Source organism: Anopheles gambiae, chromosome 2, assembly GCF_943734735.2.
Source record: "Anopheles gambiae chromosome 2, idAnoGambNW_F1_1, whole genome shotgun sequence".
In the NCBI taxonomy this organism is placed as follows: Eukaryota; Metazoa; Arthropoda; class Insecta; order Diptera; family Culicidae; genus Anopheles; species Anopheles gambiae.
This window is the reverse complement of record NC_064601.1, coordinates 92,849,130-92,867,461: the sequence shown is the minus strand read 5'-3', so window position 1 is coordinate 92,867,461 and position 18,332 is coordinate 92,849,130. Positions and strand designations below refer to the sequence as shown.

The 18,332-nt window shown below is 48.0% G+C and overlaps 3 protein-coding genes across 18 annotated transcripts in view; 2 read left to right on the top strand and 1 right to left on the bottom strand.

Moving 5' to 3' along the window:
- The first annotated feature begins 1,685 nt into the window (after window positions 1-1,685).
- Window positions 1,686-7,988, top strand: LOC1276614 (purine nucleoside phosphorylase). Of its 2 annotated transcripts, none has more exons than XM_315979.5 (3): window positions 1,686-2,333; window positions 6,669-6,942; window positions 7,016-7,988. In XM_315979.5, exons 1-3 carry the CDS (start codon window positions 2,284-2,286, stop codon window positions 7,595-7,597), a joined length of 906 nt encoding a protein of 301 aa, XP_315979.4. In that variant the 5' UTR covers window positions 1,686-2,283; the 3' UTR covers window positions 7,598-7,988. The 2 variants fall into 2 exon arrangements, with proteins under 2 accessions (XP_315979.4, XP_001688760.1); XM_001688708.2 differs by having other exon boundaries at window positions 2,163-5,537.
- Window positions 7,988-11,568, top strand: LOC1276613 (purine nucleoside phosphorylase-like). Its single transcript, XM_315978.5, has 3 exons — window positions 7,988-9,339; window positions 10,133-10,409; window positions 10,846-11,568. Exons 1-3 carry the CDS (start codon window positions 9,224-9,226, stop codon window positions 11,440-11,442), a joined length of 990 nt encoding a protein of 329 aa, XP_315978.5. The 5' UTR covers window positions 7,988-9,223; the 3' UTR covers window positions 11,443-11,568.
- Window positions 11,569-13,914: 2,346 nt separating this feature from the next.
- The window catches only part of LOC1276612 (neurabin-1), a 60,936-nt gene continuing 56,518 nt past the window's right edge, over window positions 13,915-18,332 (bottom strand). For 14 of the 15 annotated variants that reach the window (XM_061645326.1, XM_061645336.1, XM_061645333.1 and 11 more), the window contains 4 exons: window positions 17,589-17,798; window positions 16,398-17,523; window positions 15,826-16,121; window positions 13,915-15,737 (listed from right to left, as the gene is read on the bottom strand). In XM_061645326.1, coding sequence (XP_061501310.1) covers window positions 15,453-15,737; window positions 15,826-16,121; window positions 16,398-17,523; window positions 17,589-17,798 — 1,917 coding nt within the window. In that variant the 3' untranslated portion in view covers window positions 13,915-15,452. The remainder of the gene's footprint in view (window positions 15,738-15,825; window positions 16,122-16,397; window positions 17,524-17,588; window positions 17,799-18,332) is intronic. The other variant, XM_061645335.1, reaches the window with a different exon arrangement.

Here is an 18,332-nt window from a genome sequence, read left to right as displayed (position 1 = left end):
GTTTTACTGGTATCCAGTGAAACGACTAATTTGACACTTATTTTACTGATTTTCAGTAAAATGCGTATTACTGAAATGAATTCAGTAAATTATTTTGCTGAAAGTCAGTAAAAACATGACATTCATGCTGAAAATCAGTAAAATATTCTATTACTGAACGTTTCAGTAAAAAAACTTTACTGAAGCAGGATAAGAAAATTTGCTGTGTAGGGTTGTGCCTTTCCAAACATGATTCATTTCCATAAGCTTTGAAACTTTGTAGGAAGTATTTTTTGAAAACAAAACTCTCCTCTCTAAATACTGCGTATTGCCCCCGTTTTCCTTTTCTTTTTTAGTTGCGGTGCGAATCCACTCTTGACGCCAACCGACGTCACTGAGACGCAGTGGCAACATAGCCGCGAGTTGTTTACGACAAAATGTATGTTTGCCGCCGCCTCTCTATTACCCTCTAGAGTACAGTATTCCCTCCCCACTTAGTACCCCTGATAGTCCTGATAGGAATGCTGCGCCAGTGATTGTTTTTGGCACTCACTACGAAGTCTTGTGCGTGTTTTTGTGCGTGTTTGTGAGAGGTTTTTCCGCTTCTTCTGCAAGCGATCCTCACTTTAAAATGTTGCATGTTTTTCCCGGTGTCAACGATCGCGCGTAGCGAGGAGAGGAGCAGCATCACATCAATCGGATCTTGGCCATTTATGTCCGATAAGGTTGAACCGATGGGCTAAGATTTAGAATTATGATACACAACGGACACAACACGATTCTGGCGTGTTTTGATGATCGCGTCCCAAGCGATCCACGGCTCCTATCGTAAACTCGTGAGCCACGCGTGATTGAAAGGAGGCATAAAAACTATCCTTCTTTTTCTGTTGTTACAAAGCTTCTTTTTGAAGTATTTGTCTTCAAAGAAGTCAATCAGTGGCCTCCATTTCAGTGTCCTTCTCCTCCTTGCCAAACACCCGCCCAGACGTTTCGAGCGATCCATTATTTGGGGTGTCTTTTTGATAAGCCTCTAATAGGACTGTTGCTTAAACGTTGCTGTTTGCTGTTTCCAGCTGCAAAACCGTTTACAACATCTCCTCATCTCTCGGTTGTCCCTGGGGGAAGAAGGTGCCCAATGCACTCGCGCAAAGTTTAATGAGCCGTGAAGATGGGCAGCATGCAATCTGAACTGTAATTCGTGTTCGCGAATTTGTAGCAGAAATATCATCCACACATCAGAACAAAAGGAAGAATACGCGGCCCAGTGTAGTGGCTGGGCGGCGCCGTTTTTTTTCATCTCATCCCACCACCACCACTATCGGCTTTGGGCAGGCTGATAGTGTGGCAGAAGAAGCGGTGTGTGCGTGTGTGTATATCAGTAAAAAGTCGCGAGACTTGTAACGTGTTTCTGTCCGTCCTGGCCAACTCCAAATTCTCCTACTCCCCCTTTATTCTGCCACTCGTAAGATCTCACGTTCTCACCTCCTCAACGCGAGGTGAGGAGTGGATCAGGGGGTCGCATTGGCTGGGCTGAACTCTCCATGACGATTGCTTATCAGCCGACTAAGACGGTGCTCTTGCCGGGAAGCAACCATCCACACACAGCGACGTTTGGGGATGGTCTCCGCTGACGTATGTGTTGCCTATCGAGACGACCATGTGCTTGGTGGTGTTGCCCCTCTCGCAGTCGTACGATCAGCTAAGACAGTTTACTGGTAACCATGCTGGGGCATTTCTGTGCTAACTCCGACAAACACACACACACACACACACACACACTGGCGAGTGTTTTTAAATTGATCTCCTATAGCCATCTCCTAGGGCTAGAAGACCTCGCCGTTGTCTCTCAAACGTTTTTTACTGTCTACGGCAACAGCTCCAAGCATAGCTCCATAGCGCTCAAGTGTCTGTAGTGTCTGAAAGGGAGTGTAACAAGAATTGCCCCCCCCCCCCTGACTGTGTACACCCTTCCCCCTGTTAGCTGCATCCGAACGATCACCGAGCACCGTCTATAATTGCAACTCACAGAGGCAGCATAGAGCCAGGGGTCGGTACTGTGGTTCAACACACACACACACACACACACGCAAAAAAAGTCAAACAAATAGCGAGTTTTGTAAACTTGATCAAGTAAATGATTGCACTCGAGCTGCGGCTTATAAATATACGATCGCAGTTGGGAAAGTGATTGCACTAAGCAGTAGATAATCGAACCGATCACACCAACAAGTGCGCGCGCATTAGGTCCCACCAGAATTCTCCCAAAAAGTGTGTCTCAAAGAACTTCCTTCCTTCCGCAAAGAAATGGCAGCCTTCATCGAAAGCAAGCAGAGCGGTGGTGGTTCGAGCAGAATGTAAGTATCCGTGTACGAGAAAGTGGCAAAGCGAGGGCTTCGGTCTATCTGTTAATAACCAATAACAACGAAGAGAAGCAGTTGGGGCATGGAGAGTTGTGAATGTGTCCACCAACCCAAAAGTGTCAAGTGAACATGTTTTGATTGAAATGGTTGGGGGCGCTGGCGGTTGTTGTAATTACTGTCCAGAAAAGGGTGTCTTTCGAATCAAGGTTTCGAATGGAGTGTCCATTAAAGTGCCAACAGGAGGCCAAGGGCTTGCAAAAACACACACACACACACACACACACACACACACAGTAGTGTGCAGTCCGCCAACTGTGAACTAGCACTGCATGGTGTGTTATCAATCATCCCTTGCAACCAAGCGGCCCGTTAGTGTCCCCCGACTGGCAACGACTGTCGAGAGCGCGAGTGATCGTGTGGTGCTTCGGCTTCGAATTGCAGCGCGCCCTGTTTCGATGGGCAATCATCATCATCGTCCACGGCCCAATCATGGTCATTTGTCGCGCTCGTCCGTTGCTAGGTGTGTACTACTGGCGTGCGGCGTGGTTGCGAAGTGTGCCATTACACACCACCACACAGCATTACGGGCGTCCAGCGACCAGCGCGGGGAAGATGCCGTTTGCACTCAATTGGTGCCTTGCGGATATTGCTTCCTGGAATGTGGATACTTTCCACTGCTGTCCGCCCTCTCCCGTTGTTTGCCGTTAAGTGTGACTGTGTGATTGTGTGTGTGTGTGGTGATCTTCCGTGAGGCAAAACAGTAAACAGAGCGTTGTAAACAAAACCATTCCCAGCACCACTTCTTCTTCGATCGCGGCCATTATCGCGGCGGTTTGTTTTGGCTCTGGAACAGTCTGGACATTCCTCTGCCTGGGGTGGAAAATGGCGTACTGTCGCCCGGGGGGGCGAGGGGGGAAAGGACATGTTTTGACATGCACGGGATTATGCGTTATCAGTTTTTGGGTGCCCAAAAACGTGCCGCAAAAGAAAGGGTTCTAGACGGGTGGTACTACAAACCATCTAGATGGTTCAACTTTCTTCAAGAGCATTTCTTCACACGCCTGTATTTGTTTGAGAAAGAGGGAGAGAAATAGATGTAAGCGCTCCAAAGAAAGCTTGAAAAACAGGCCCATTGATTGCATCATTTTGTTTGCTTGTCCTGATCAAGCTCGAACGATCGAGTGTGTTGACGATCGTGTTTTGATTTGCAATCGTGTCATGTTTTCACATTTGTGGCAGCATGATCACCCCCTGGATCGTTAGGATCGATGTTTACCCGAGAGCAAGTCATACCACACGATCGATCGCTTCTTCGATAAGGGCCTTTAAAGGGATCATTTGATCAGTCATAACATTATGGATCGAGCGCCACTTTAAACTCCTTTGCGCTCTAATTCGCATATCCTTTTTGAAAGCGATATTCCTAACAAGTAACCACAATTTCCTTAACCTTGACCCCTTTCCTGCACTGACTTGTGCAAGTACGGGTGAAGAGCAAGAGGAGAGCATCCGGTCCGGTCAGGCGCGTCCTTATCAATGTGGGCTGCTCCCATGTTAAAAGTGTGTTGCTCGCGTGACGTCTGCATCCTTCTTCACAACAACAAAAACAAGCGTGTTGTTTTTGCTGCTGCTGCTGCTCGCTACTAGGCTCTTTAACCAGGAAATTGTGCTAATCTTGTTGTTCTAGGAGCAAAAAAACACTCAAACACAAACACACTCGAAGACACACACTGGTAGTGCGAGGAAAACAACCTAATTGTTGGCATTTTAACAAAAGATTCACTTAAAGTTGATGCTTTGCGGTCGTTTCCGCGTGCCGGTGTGTGTGTTATTGTAGCAAAAATAAGGAAACAGAAAAGGCAACCAGCGAGACAAAGGAATCACGCCGTAGAGCTAGGAATGGGTGGCATTCTCCAACCAACCCGGCTCCGGCCGGCTGCGACAGCAAAACAAAGTGTATTAAAATTCGCAACTATTAAATCGCGCGTTTTATACACACACATATACACACACACCTGATGGTGGTGAATGGATTCCTTAAGCGTAGAAACTCGTTCAACCAGAGAGCCCGGGCTTAAACGCAGACAAGCCTCCAGTTCGTGCCACATTTCCTGCCAAGCGCGTGCCACTGGCGAGCAAACAAAAAAAAAAAACAGACAGAAATCAATGTCCATCCTTCGCTCCTATGCCGCCTCAACTGTACCGTAAATGGTGCGTACGTATCGTCATCAATCGTAAACATGGAACATGGCCCACACCCCCTAAAAGCTACCTGTTGTTGTTGATTTTGTGCTGCAGTCCATCTAAAGTGCAGCAGCTGCATGCACCACCTCGCGGTTGTTCCCCAGATGATTGGGAGAAACAACAACATCCACTGCGCACCACACCATTACTTAAGAAAAGAGCGTCATCGTCTTTTCATAATTACCAACCCCCCCGGCGCGTGTCGTGTCTTTCCCTTTTGCACCGTCTTTCCGGCCTGACGAACGAACCGAGCCTTTCTACCGTTGCAATCAGGCGCAAACATCTCTCTCGCTCTTTTTGCTCTCTCTCTTTCTCTCTCTCTCTCAAATACACCATCCCCTCTACCACCTCGCGTTACGGCACCCCATCATCATCATCATCACCATCACCGGGGGCCTAAGGTTTTATGCTATCGCTCGCCGCTGCGTACCGTCACTCACGATCGAGGTGCGACAGTGTACGGTTCAAGTAACAGGAAGCACGCGAACACATCACAACACCCCCGGTTAATACGACACCACACACACACTCACTACCCGTCTTCGTACTGTGGCGGAAGTCCTTTTCGGTTTTTGGCGTGTTTGAAAGTTGTTCAGCGGTGGCACGTGCGCGTCGGTGCTTTTCAAGGGTGCTGCGAATTAGCGAAGCGAAGTTCGAGCTCAAATTCTTCAAAAACATCACGGACGCTATTACACGGGGAAAAGTGATTTAATTTGCCGCTAAGTGCCACATAAACTCGGTTGGAAAGATGAGCAAATTTAGCTACCTTCAAAACGGCAAAGCATCGACGAACGGTGTGCCACACGCGAACGGGCACCATCAGCAGCACCAAAACGGTCATTCGAATGGGGTGGCCCGGAATGGTGGTACTGCCACGGACACGCTGCCGGTAGCTTACCAGCAGAAGGCGGCCACGAGCGGCCCGTTCCATATGCCCCGCACCGAGCACGTTGGGTAAGTTTGGTTTGGTTTCACGGCACGGCTGGGGCTTCTGGGAAACCGGAACCACCGGGAAAGATGAACCCAGTATGGATCGGCGCGTGTGTGTGTGTATATGTGCGTTGGAAAACATGCAAGTGCAGTGGTAGCAGGCGGCTCCGTAGTGAAGGTGCATGTGCTTCATACCTTCGCAGCAAACAGTGTTGCGGAGTGCGTCCAAACGTCTTATCGAAAGATGCCTGTGAACGAGACGCGGACGCGTAAAATTCAATTTGGTTCCACTCGAAAACAACCGCCACCATGTCGGTACTTAAGATCTGTAGGTCCCGCATGTGACCTCTCAGGTCAGTTCCTCCTCTCCTCATCATTGCCCTTATCATGGCAACAGAGAGCGACAAAACAAAAAAAAAAACAGGCGATGCGACATTGGCAAAATACATGATCGCGGTGCTCCGAATTAATCGTCACCTCTTCTCCCCCCCCCCCCCCTCCCTCCCGTCCCCTGCCCCTTATCAGTGGTGCCATCGAGAAGGTTCGTGCTTGGAGGCGGAGGGAAAAACAACTAAAACGGGTCCAGCATCCAGCGTTTCCCTAACTCTCATGTTAAAGGCATCGTCGTCATCGTCCGCGATCGGCCAAACCAAATCTTTCTGCTGTGTCTCCGCGTCGCCCCCTCGCCGCTTATTGTTGCCGATTGACTACAGGCGGGGAGCGAGCGGATGACGCCGATCGTGCCCCCGCGAAACGATCAGCCCAGGGTCAGCAAGGGCACTCTCCGGCACTCTGGCTGGTTGATGGCGTCGTCAGTATGGTTAGGAGGGGGAGAGAGAACGCTCCCACTGATAAGCGACGGGTGTTGCACAGTTTGTGGCTTGTTGACTTGTCCTGCCTGCGGGCGAGTGAAGGCGCAGGTGATACACAGGAGGTGATGCGGCTATTTGCGCTTGTTCACGCTACTTTCTTCACGCTGCGCCGGGTGTGGGAAAGTGTTGCTCTCGCAGGCCACCACAAAGAGCATCCTTCCAAGGCATTTACGTTTGAATAGGGTGAGCGTGACAGGTTCATTCATCCGCCTCGGGGTGCCAACTTGACAATCTCAAAACCTTGAAATTAACGTTTCCTTTCTCTCTGTTTTTCCCACTTCAGGTACACGTACGACACGCTGCAGGAAATTGCCACCTATCTCCTGGAGCGCACCGAGCTACGCCCGAAGGTTGGCATCATCTGCGGGTCCGGCCTGGGCACGCTGGCCGAGCAGCTGACCGATGTGGACAGCTTCGACTACGAGACGATCCCGCACTTTCCCGTCTCGACCGTGGCCGGCCATGTCGGACGGCTGGTGTTCGGGTACCTTGCTGGCGTGCCGGTCATGTGCATGCAGGGCCGCTTCCACCACTACGAGGGCTATCCGCTGGCAAAGGTAAGAAGCATTGTATTAAAATCAACCAACACAAATCAATATCTAACTAAAATATCTTTACCTTTTCCTTCAGTGCGCAATGCCGGTGCGTGTGATGCACCTGATCGGCTGTACGCACCTGATCGCTACGAATGCGGCCGGCGGCGCCAACCCCAAGTACCGGGTCGGCGACATCATGCTGATCAAGGATCACATCAATCTGATGGGCTTTGCCGGGAACAATCCGCTCCAGGGGCCGAACGATGAGCGGTTCGGGCCGCGGTTCTTCGGCATGGCCAACACGTACGATCCGAAGCTGAACCAGCAGGCGAAGGTGATCGCGCGCCAGATCGGCATCGAGAACGAGCTGCGCGAGGGCGTCTACACCTGTCTCGGCGGGCCGAACTTCGAGACGGTGGCCGAGGTGAAGATGCTGTCGATGCTCGGCGTGGACGCGATCGGCATGTCGACCGTGCACGAGATCATTACGGCCCGGCACTGCGGCATGACCTGCTTCGCCTTCAGCCTGATCACCAACATGTGCACGATGAGCTACGAGGAGGAGGAGGAACACTGCCACGACAGTATCGTCGGTGTGGGCAAGAACCGGGAGAAGACGCTCGGCGAGTTTGTCAGCCGCATCGTCAAGCATATCCACTACGAGGCGAAGAAGTAGGGTGGGGAGAAGCAAATTTTGATAGAAAGTTGAGGAAACACACAAAACAGACAACCGAGTGACCGTTCTTAGCCGTGTGAGAGCGTGTGGTAAGGGTTGATCCCTTATCTCAGACCAAGCGTTCGATGCGTCACTTTTAATTAGGTAAAATCGACTATTTAGCTAGACATTAGGTAAGCGTTAAGCGTAATTGTAACCATGTAGTATAGATAGGTATGATTTTTGTTAACAATCTTATAAGTGCTTTTTAGAGTGATTTAAACGACACAGCAAATCCTTTTACATTCGCGTGTGAATTGCAACAACAAAACACATTCCTTTTATGTAAAAAAAAGCAACCAAAAAATCTGTGAAAAATGCTTAAAATAAAACAATTTTAATTAAAATCCAACCCTGCACAGTGATTGTCCCAGGGCGGAAAGAAAGAACCTTTTGGCGACCCCTCGTGCTGCAGTTTCAATCCGGTTTCGCACGCAATTGATACGCCCCGAGTGACGCTAATTCAATTCCAGCGTGTCCCCAGCGTGACCCCTCGGGTGGGGTGTTTGGATGATTGGGAAAGGTGGCGGACGCTAAAACGGTATTCCCAAAATACGGTTTAACACCCGCCAAATCCAGCTGTAACTCGCTAATGGTGGATGGAAATCATTGTTGGCAGAACCGCGCACTGACCTTTGCTGCTGCTGCTGTTGCTGCTCGCTATCCTTTGATCATACCACATTATCGTCGAAAGCAATTGGCCGTGATGATGCTATTAAATTAAGCCATTTGCACTGGAGGAAAGTAAAGTCCCATAAATGCAGCAAGGGAAAGCACGTTCCGGAATACGCAAGCAAAGGGTGGGACGCAGTCCCTGCATAGGAACTTATCAACGTGTTTATGGTGCATCGTTCTATAAGCAAGCTATAAAATCTTGCCGATGCTATAAACTAATTATAGCAATGCTAAGGGAAGAAATTTGAATTATTTGTTGATGGGACGTACATTGCAAGGTATTGTTATGAATAATTAAAGCGTAATTTTAGAAACAAATGTTACCATCATCTGTGCGATAAATGTAACAAAAAAACGAAACGGAAATTCCCAGTGAACAGTGTTTTTTTCAAAACCCTATTCTTGGCGCGAGAACGCGTTTCTCGTAAATTCGTTATCATTCGGAGCTGCGCCACGCCTGCCTCGAAAAGCCATAACACACATTCCACGCGTCCACCAGAGCAATGTTGTAGAAACAAAGTCAGCGATTGTCATCCCGCATTGCCACCAACACTAGCGCACATCGGTGGAATCAGTTTGGAAATCCACACACAGCCCCAGAGCGGTTGACTTGCAGCTTCATTGTCATTAGCGTCCGGATCTCCACTGTCCGGTCACTTGCAGTCGAGCGGTCATCGCGAACGGGTTTGCTTTGGAAGACGCGGCGTGTGAACCGAGTGCGAGAGCGTGGCGTGATTTAAACGGACACCTCTGTCTCTCTTCCACTGTTCGTGCATACAGTGAAGTGTATCTTTGAGGGAAGGTTGTAAATAATAGTGCCAAAAGTATAACTAAAAAGAGTGCCTGAGTGCAAAAACATCAACAAAAGAAAAAGGACAATTGTACATATAAAACCAAAGCTTTTTTTGAAAGATGAATCGAACGAATTTAAATGAAGTTACCAATGGAGAGCAGCACACCACCAGCAGCACAAAGCCGTCAGCCAAACGGACCAACGGATTGTACAATCCCGTGCAGGAAAATGCAAGGTAAATTAAGTGTTGCACTACACGTTATCATTTTCTGTACCCAGTGCCACCCTCTGTGTGTGTGTGTGTGTGTGTGGGAAGCATATGCTGTTCTAGAAAAGACAGCCAGAGTGCATTCCAGCTGCAGAAAACGGTCGCCACCACCAACGTCACAACAGCGACAAAGCAACGACACTCCACAGCTGACGTTAACGGTCTTGGTAACGACCATATTTGATTGATGGAAATGCGTGCTGTAACGGTTTAAATTATCTCACTGATTGAGAAAACCTACACACACACACACACACCGTCAAACATCCATAACAAGCCGCCTTAGCTGGATTAGAAAAGATCGGTGCGGTAGGGCAAGGTCGAACCTCATTAACATAACATGATCAGAATCGACCAGAAGTAGCACCTTTCTCGTCTGGCGAGCTGGCGGTGCATAGTGATTTAGATTACCGTGAACATGGTGGCGATAAATCGTTATCTAGCAATGGCAGCACGATAAGTCTTGTTGCAATATTCTTGCGATGAGCTTTTGTATCATCTCTGGCAAATGCTGTAAAACGGGAATCTATAAGTAGGAATGCTATCTATCCACACCTGAATGTACTCACCCCCGTTTTTTTGTTGCTGGAGATCTCCATCGTCCCCCCTGATTGTACGCAAAAACTGCCAAACGATTCGTGCGGGACGTGTCATTGTCGCAATTACAACATTTACGATGCAATCGCGGGGGCTCAGAATTTATGTTCTATTTCTGTTTTCTCACCTCTCCCTCTCTTTTTCGGCCCCGTTCTCTGTCCAGCTATGGCAGCTACGAGATGGTGCAGGAAATCGCCACTTATCTGCTGGACCGCACGCGCATCCGTCCCCTGTGCGGGATCATCTGCGGCTCGGGGCTCGGCTGCCTGGCCGAACAGCTGACCGAGGTGGACTGCTTCGACTACGAGACGATCCCGCACTTTCCCGTCTCGACCGTGGCCGGCCATCTGGGACGGCTGGTGTTTGGCTATCTGGCCGGTGTGCCCGTGCTCTGCATGCAGGGACGCTTCCACTACTACGAGGGATACTCGCTGGCGAAGGTAAGATGGACGCGCGTGTACACAAAGGAGCAGCACAGCCTTTTGTTTCGGGGACAAAACATTGCTTCTTCGCTTGTTATGAATCGAATAGAATGCTAACTAACACGCGATTCCAGAACGAACAAATTCTTGATTTCTATTATCATAAAAACAGGTCTATCTTCTTCTAAACTACACACGCCGCGGAAAACTACAGCTTTTCTACACCGCCAACAACTGTTTGACAGTTGCGGAACAGAAAAAGGCCACAGTTGATGTGATTTCACAAGCGGTTTTTGTTGTTGTTTTTCTTCTGTCAAATCCACATTCAAAATGACAGTTAAACAAAGGCAATTTAGTAACCATTTCGGTTTCCTTTGTAAATGAACTAAATCTTTGTAGATTTATTCAAATCATAAAAAAAAAACACTTACCCTCTCTTCCTTCCCTTCGGCAGTGTTCCATGCCGGTGCGTGTGATGCGCCTGGTCGGCTGTACGCACCTGATCGCTACGAATGCGGCCGGTGCCATCAACAGCAGCTACCGCGTCGGCGACATCATGCTCATCAAGGATCACGTCAATCTGATGGGCTTCGCTGGCAACTGTCCACTGCTCGGCCCGAACGATGAGCGCTTCGGGCCCCGGTTTCTCGGCATGGCCAAAGCGTACGAACCGGCCCTGCTGCAGGCGGCCAAAGAGGCGGCCACCCACGTGCCCGGGCTGCAGAGTGTGTTGCGCGAGGGTGTGTACTGTTGTGTCGGCGGTCCCAACTTTGAAACCGTGGCCGAGGGTCGGCTGATGGCGCTGCTCGGCGTGGACGCGATCGGCATGTCGACCGTGCACGAGATCATTACGGCCCGGCACTGCGGCATGACCTGCTTCGCCTTCAGCCTGATCACCAACATGTGCACGATGAGCTACGAGGAGGAGGAGGAACACTGCCACGAGACGTTCGTGGACGTTGGCCGGCAGCTGGAGCAACGTATCTGCGATCTGGTGACGCGAGTCGTCAGCACGCTTCCTGCAGTGGGTGCAAACGGACATAAAGAGTAGTGCACATCGCACAACAAACTATCACGCATAGTGGCGTGACCTACGTGACCACGTGGACAAATGCGGCGCATTAGAGATCAAACATCACATCAAACAATAAATGTTTCACTTTGTTAACCCATTTAACTACCATCGTTTGTTTGTTTATTGTTGCCGTTCTTTATATGTGTTGTTGTTTTGCTTTTCTGTTGTGTGGATGTTTTACGCTTTCAGTTATTTTATCATGTTTTTTGTTGTTTATATTAGCTGGTTTCTCTGCTTTCGTTTCGCTTTTCCAATTAGTTTATTATGTTCTTAGATTATTCGACGCTTTCTTTACGAGTAAATGTATCTTATGCACTTTTCCTTTTTTTAACCTTTTCTTGTGTCCTTTTCAAACGCATAGTAATACTTTTAGTGTTTTCATGTCTTGTCAACTTTATCGAGCGAATTGGTTGGAGTTGTTCTTGTACTTCCCAATCGCTCCAGCCACTTGCATCGATTTGAGCAAAAACATTGTACTTGTACACTAATCATTTACTCTAACTCTCTCTTTCTCTCTCTTCTCCAGTTTTAATATCTCAAGTATAGCTGTGTCCAGTATGCAGTATAGTTTCGTTCATCGATTTGGTGCCAGTTCTGTTTAATTAGAGGAAAGTGACTGTAGTTTCATAACTTTTGTTCCTATCAATGCTTTCGTTTGCTCCAAAATCCAAAAAAAGTGCATGAACAAAAAAATAATATCATGCACATTCTACAGGGGGGGAACTCAAAGTCCGTTTCAAAAGCGAGTTCCTTGAGGCGGACTTGTATGATTCGTCTAAATCATTTTTAGGTTTCATGTTTCAGCTTCTTGACATTAAATTTCGGTTTTTTTTTGTGGCTAAATATTTCAAACTTTTTCTTTCCTAGAGATAGCGTTATCATAGAATTGAGGTAAGAAAAAGGGGGATAAAAGTGTTGTTTTATCTTAAAATTGTGTGTTGTTTTCTTTTTTTCTCAAAGAGATCTTCCTTTATGTTTCCCCGTGTGTTTCCGTGTGTAATGTATGTTTGCTTAATTATTTCATTTCGTTTTATCATATGCTTCGATGGCAAAATCCATAAATTCACTTAATATCAAATGAGCAGTTTGGTTTTATCTTGTTGCCGTTTTGTAGATATTGGTTCTGGGGTATTAATTCCGTCTTTTAAGTGGTTCCTTCTTCCTCTTCTTTTTTTTTTGGCGTTCATTTTTCATTCATCATCAAACATACGGGAAAGATCGTCGTACACGTGATTAGTTAATGTGTGTGTGTTATAGTTGGGAGCAAAACTTGGATCAAAAGATTTAATACAAAAATTGGACAATGTTGAGTTTTGAGGGGGCGAGGAAGTTCCTGGGACTACACTGGGTATGTATATCGTAATACAGCTTGGTACCGGGGTTTGGTTCTCCTGGTTTACTTTCCATTTACTTCACTATCCCTGTCTTCCGCAGTTGTGTGTGTTTGTGAGTGTTTTCACATTTATCATCATTGGTTTATAATTTGGCGGTGGATTTGTTGGATCTACTTTGAGATTTAACGGCTTTTTCTATGAGTTTTGCGTACAGTTCATTTCTTTTTTATTTGAATCGATTCTCTGCGTCCTCCATTATCGCACTAAATCATAACACTGTCAATGACTAAGATGAGATGACTTTTGCTTTCCAAACATGTCACGCAAGGTTTGAAATGCTGAAGCGAACCTGCCGCCTCCGCCCACTGTAATTGATGTAATACGCAAAATAAGTCCAACGAGCGGGCGCAAATTATGCTAAGGCCGTTGAGCGCTTGCCCGTTCTTACGACGCACGAACAATGTCATAACTGTGCTGGCGTGTCGTCGCCGTACCCTGGTTGGTTCTGCTCAAAAGCGGCTGATTATTTTCTAATCATTACTTCACCGACGACGACGACGACGATCGACAGCCGGCCAGGTCAAATGTGATTCGTCAGCAGCGGCAGCAACCGCGACCAGACGGCATGCGATGGAATCGGTCCAACAACAGTTCCACAGTCCTACAACAATTTTGTTTTCGAAAAGCGGTCGCAAAAAAAACACACATGTCGGAACCGAGAACATCGTCATCCTCACCCTCGAATCCGCAGCAGAGGTGAAAGGTTAATGGGTTTGCATCGTGGCGCGATTCGATAGGGTCGGTGGCGGCAAGCCCTCTCTTCGCAATGTGATGTGGCTTCAGAACGGAAACCACACACGCACACAGCACGTATCAGGCTCGTAAAATAGTAACACTCATTTGCGCAATTATTTGCCATCGATGATGGGAAAACCTGCCCGGGCAGTGAAGAGAGGATAAGGAAAGAACAGAAGCAGCTAAAAAATAGAAAACTTTTAAAATAAAAGAAAAAACAGTTACAGAATAGTGTAAAGTAGAAAAATACACACACGAAAGAAAAAGATAATATAGAAGAAAAAGCAAAAGAACGAAAAAGATAAGAAACAAAAACTAATAAACATCTTTGACTGTCACAATTTATTGTGTGATTCTTGTTCACCACTTGTTCGATTTCACTGCGCGTTTTTTTTTTTGGCAAAACGGATGCATAACTTAATCAATTGCGTTAACCGTTTGCCACTAATGTGTGTAATGTTGCGTCGTGTCCGTTTTCTATGTTACTTACAGCTGGGGTTTAATTTAAAACTATCCTTTCACTACAATTCACTTGTTTCACCTATTCTAATTCACTACAAACGATAGAAAGGGATCATCTCTCTCGTACCCCTTCTTTTTTTTTTTTTGGGGGGTGGCCGAGAACGGATGGAAGGATGTAGTAGTTGCAGTAACGACGGTGATGGTGGTGGTGTGCAATAATGATGATGATGAATGGTTTGGTTTCAATCGTTACCTTACATGCCCGCGGGTGTGCTTTTTATGCCACACACATTAATCGTTTCGCTCTATCGATATACTGATTACATCTTACACCGTCGTGTATTTCGTGTGTGTGTTCGTTCTTATCGCACACCTTGACGGCTGCTGTACTCCTATGCTGCTTTCGTAATATCTATTGCATACATTATCCTTTGCGTAGCTCACGGTTCACTACTTAATTAAACTTAGATAGTGCACCTTTTCATGGTGGAACCGGTAAAAAAGGCCTGTTTTTTTGTTCTTTTCTTGTCTAGTTTTGGACCCAGCAGTAACGAGTCCTGCTGACAAATGTGGTTTCCACGTATAAAGATATTATTATTATTTGATCATCATAGCTACTACAAGTCTCCTGCACTTCCGGCAATAGCATGCAATTATCGATTTTTAAATAAATAAATTATAGCCAACACACGAAAGCAAACAAAAAAAAAAACACGCATCATTCAAAATCATCATGAATCGAGAATACTTAAATTAATAAACCTATATCAGAAACTGCACACGGTTGAAATACAGCAAACAAACAGCAAAAAAAACCCCCTAACTAAAGTATAACGCCCTACTATCGCGTTTATTTGGGCAAGGTAAACGATCATAATACCTTTTAATCTCCTCTTCTAATTTTGTTGTAAATATTCACAAAAAAAATGTAACACAATAACTCCTATAATTAACTAAATACAGTTTACACGCGGAAAAAGGGAACCCTTTCTTCGGCTGAGTGTGTTTGTGTGTGTGTGTGTATGTGTGGAAAAAACGGACCACCACACCAACGGGAGTGGCACAGTAGATCTTTTGCAGTTTAACTTGTAGCCAACCGTAATACAGCACTACCTTTTTTTCCTTTCGTTTTGTTTTGTAATTGTACAATTACACGTCCCATTCGTAGACACTCATCCATACACACGTACACACGTACATCAATATGTAGGCGTCATCATAAGGTAATTTTATGTCCGACATGTAACAGCTGTCTTTCGTTGCTCCTTGCAATCTCTCCTTCCAATCCGAATCCAATGGAACAGAGTGCAAAAGGCGCCAAGCCCTCGGGTTCGAGAACAGCTCATTCTCCTACTAAATGCAACAGCCCTCTCCTTCGGATACCCCCCGCTCCCTTTACTTCTGGTATCGTTTCTTTTGCTCCTTTTCCGCTTTCTTTTCCTGCTTCTTGAACAGCTTTTCCCGCTCGCGCCGCTCCTTCTCGTTCTGCTTGCGCTCCTTCTCGTTCAGTCGCCGCAGCTCCTTAATGTTGCGCTTGAGCAGCTTCTTATCATCGCCGCCCACGTTCAGTATCTTGAAGTCGGGCTTGTCCAGCTGCAGCAACGCACCGCCCTCGACCGAATGCTGCATGAAGGCCGGTATGTGATGATCCAGCCCGATACCGAGCAACCACTGGCAGACCTGCGTTTAGGTTGGGAGGCAGACGCGGAAAATGTAACGAATTGAATCGTTGCCCAATTTGGCATTCCCCCCCACAAGACACACCTACCTGTTCGTTAGACCACTCCTCGACGGGGCCATTTTTCCACTGGTGCGTATCACGGATCCGATCGCTCGAGAAGCTGGACGTGGACCCGGACAGATCGAGCGTACGGCTGGGGGAGTAAGCGCCCGGTGACGTCGATCCGCTCGAGACGCTCGACGGTGACGGGGGTCCCTGGGAGCTGCCTGCCGTCGTACCGCCGCTTGTCGATTGCGCACCCTGCTGCTGCTGCTGCTGCTGCTGCTGCTGCCATGGACCGTTACCGCCTGGAGGAGATAAATTTTGTGGAAGTATGTTTTTCACTGCGGATGAAACGGGGTTGAGAAAAGAGAGAGAAAGCCAAGAAAAAAAGAGAAAAAAACCAAAAGAAGCTACAGTTACCTTTTGGTTTTTGACTACACATACATAAACACACAGACACAAGAACACACGAAACGAAAGAGAACAATGCTTGCTCAGATGGAACAAGCCATAAAACGGTTCAAACAACACAACACACAAGTGGCTCACATGCAAAATTCTGGCAGCCACCACCAAACGGGACAGACAAAGCCATTACATCTCAACCTGAGTATTACCTTTCGGTTGCGCTTCGTTGACAGCCTTCTTGATTTCCACCAGCAGGTTCTGCGACAGTGAGGCGGCCGGGCTGATGTGTCGCTGCTGCTGGTTAATTTCCGAGTAGTCGTCGCTCGAGTCGCGCGACGACCCGTCGTCGATCAAACCACCGCCCGAGCCACGGCGGCCTTCCCGCTCCGCCAGCCGTTCCTTCAGCTGTTCCGCTAGCAGCGGCGGCGTTATACCCTTCAGCCCCTTTGGCCTTCGGCTCGGGTACATCCAGCTGTCGCTGGACAGCCCACTATCCTTCAGCTTGTCCGTGGACGAGCCGAGATCACTGTCGTACGAGGACGCGTTCAGATCCGACCCGTAGCTCGAGTTCAGCTTGCCATTGTCCGACCCTACCGCCGCACGGTAAATGTTCGGAATCGTCGTATGCTGCTGCTGCTGCTGCTGCTGCTGGTGATGGTCCGCATGTCCTCCACCGGAGCTACGCTCTTTGTTCACCTGTGCGTACACGGGCAGCCCGGAGTCTTCGCCCTTCAGCGTGGCCACCTTGCGGTTCACGATCTGGGGCGTACTGTACAGCCCACTGTACTCGTGCGAACCCTCCGTACCGGTCGCGTTTCGCGTCAGCTGTCCCTCGTCGTCGTCGCTTTCGTCCAGCGCACAGTCGGAGCCGCTGTTACTGTGGCTTCGCTTGCCGGGCAGATTGCGCTTGGCCAAGCCGCCCCGCGCCACCAGATCGCTTTTGCCCTTGTTGAGCGAATTGTCCAGCAGCTCGTGCTGCGGGACGGCCACATCCAGATCGTCGTCCTTGGTCGTCGCCGGCACCTTCCGCTCCACCGTTGCCGTCTTGCCGTCCTCTCCCTCACCGTCCGGCGAGAGGTCGCTAAACTCCGTGTCGGACAGATCCGTCTCGAGCTTCTGGAAGACGGGCTTCGGGGGCTGCCGGCGGGACATCTGGGGCGTCAGCTTCAGGCTGGCACTGTCGTACGGCAGGATGACCGGAAAGCCGGCCTTCCGTTGCGTTTCCTGCAGCTCCTGCTCGAGGCTGATGACGCGATCCTTCAGCTTCTTCACCAGCGCGTTGTACTCGGTGTCCTTCTCCTGCAAGTGCTGCAGGTAATACTCCTGGAACTGGATCTGCAAACGAAAGCAGGGCGGTGAAAACAAGTGTACCGTCGAGCTGGTGACCGCCCATCACTTACCATATCTCGCTCCCGGTGCTGATAATCGCGCAGTATCTTCTTCACCCGACTGTACTTCTTTTCCAGCACCAGGTACTGTGCCTGGGACTGCTGCAGCATGTTCTGGTAGTTGTTTGCCTCCTTCTTGATGTTGGCCAGCTCCCGCTCCGTCTGCTTCACGCGCTCATTCAACAGCTCTGCCTCGTTGCAGGTCTGCTGGTATTTAATGAGCTAGTAGTAATTAACACGGTCGGGGACAGGTTTTTGGGGACGGAACCACGCCAGGAATGGTGGCGTCGAGATGCAGGGAGGAGAGAATCGAAAACATAATATTAATATTGCGTTCACTCTAACAGGTTCCAAAAGATGAGAGGCTTTACTATACACTTCGCTTCCGGCAAGACGGGCAATCTAATTGTGTAGTGAAATTTTAGTTCAATTCGTTGCTGCAGGCAATCAAACATCCTTGTGGGATGTGGGTGTGTGTGTGTGTGTGGGTTGGCAAGCTTTTAGTTTAAAATTTTTGTGTTCATTATTATTATTATTTTGCAGAAAAACGTGTTGTTTTTAAATTTGCAATCTGTTGTGCTTTTTTTGCAGCAAATGTGTATTGGGGAAATATTTAAATTTATAAGATGAAGACATTTATTATGCGTGGCTTTATGATAGAGGCGACAAGGACCGAGAGAGAGAGAGAGAGAGAGAGAGCAATGAAGATAGCTTTGCAGCAGGACATAGAAAATGAAATCACACACGCACACGCAC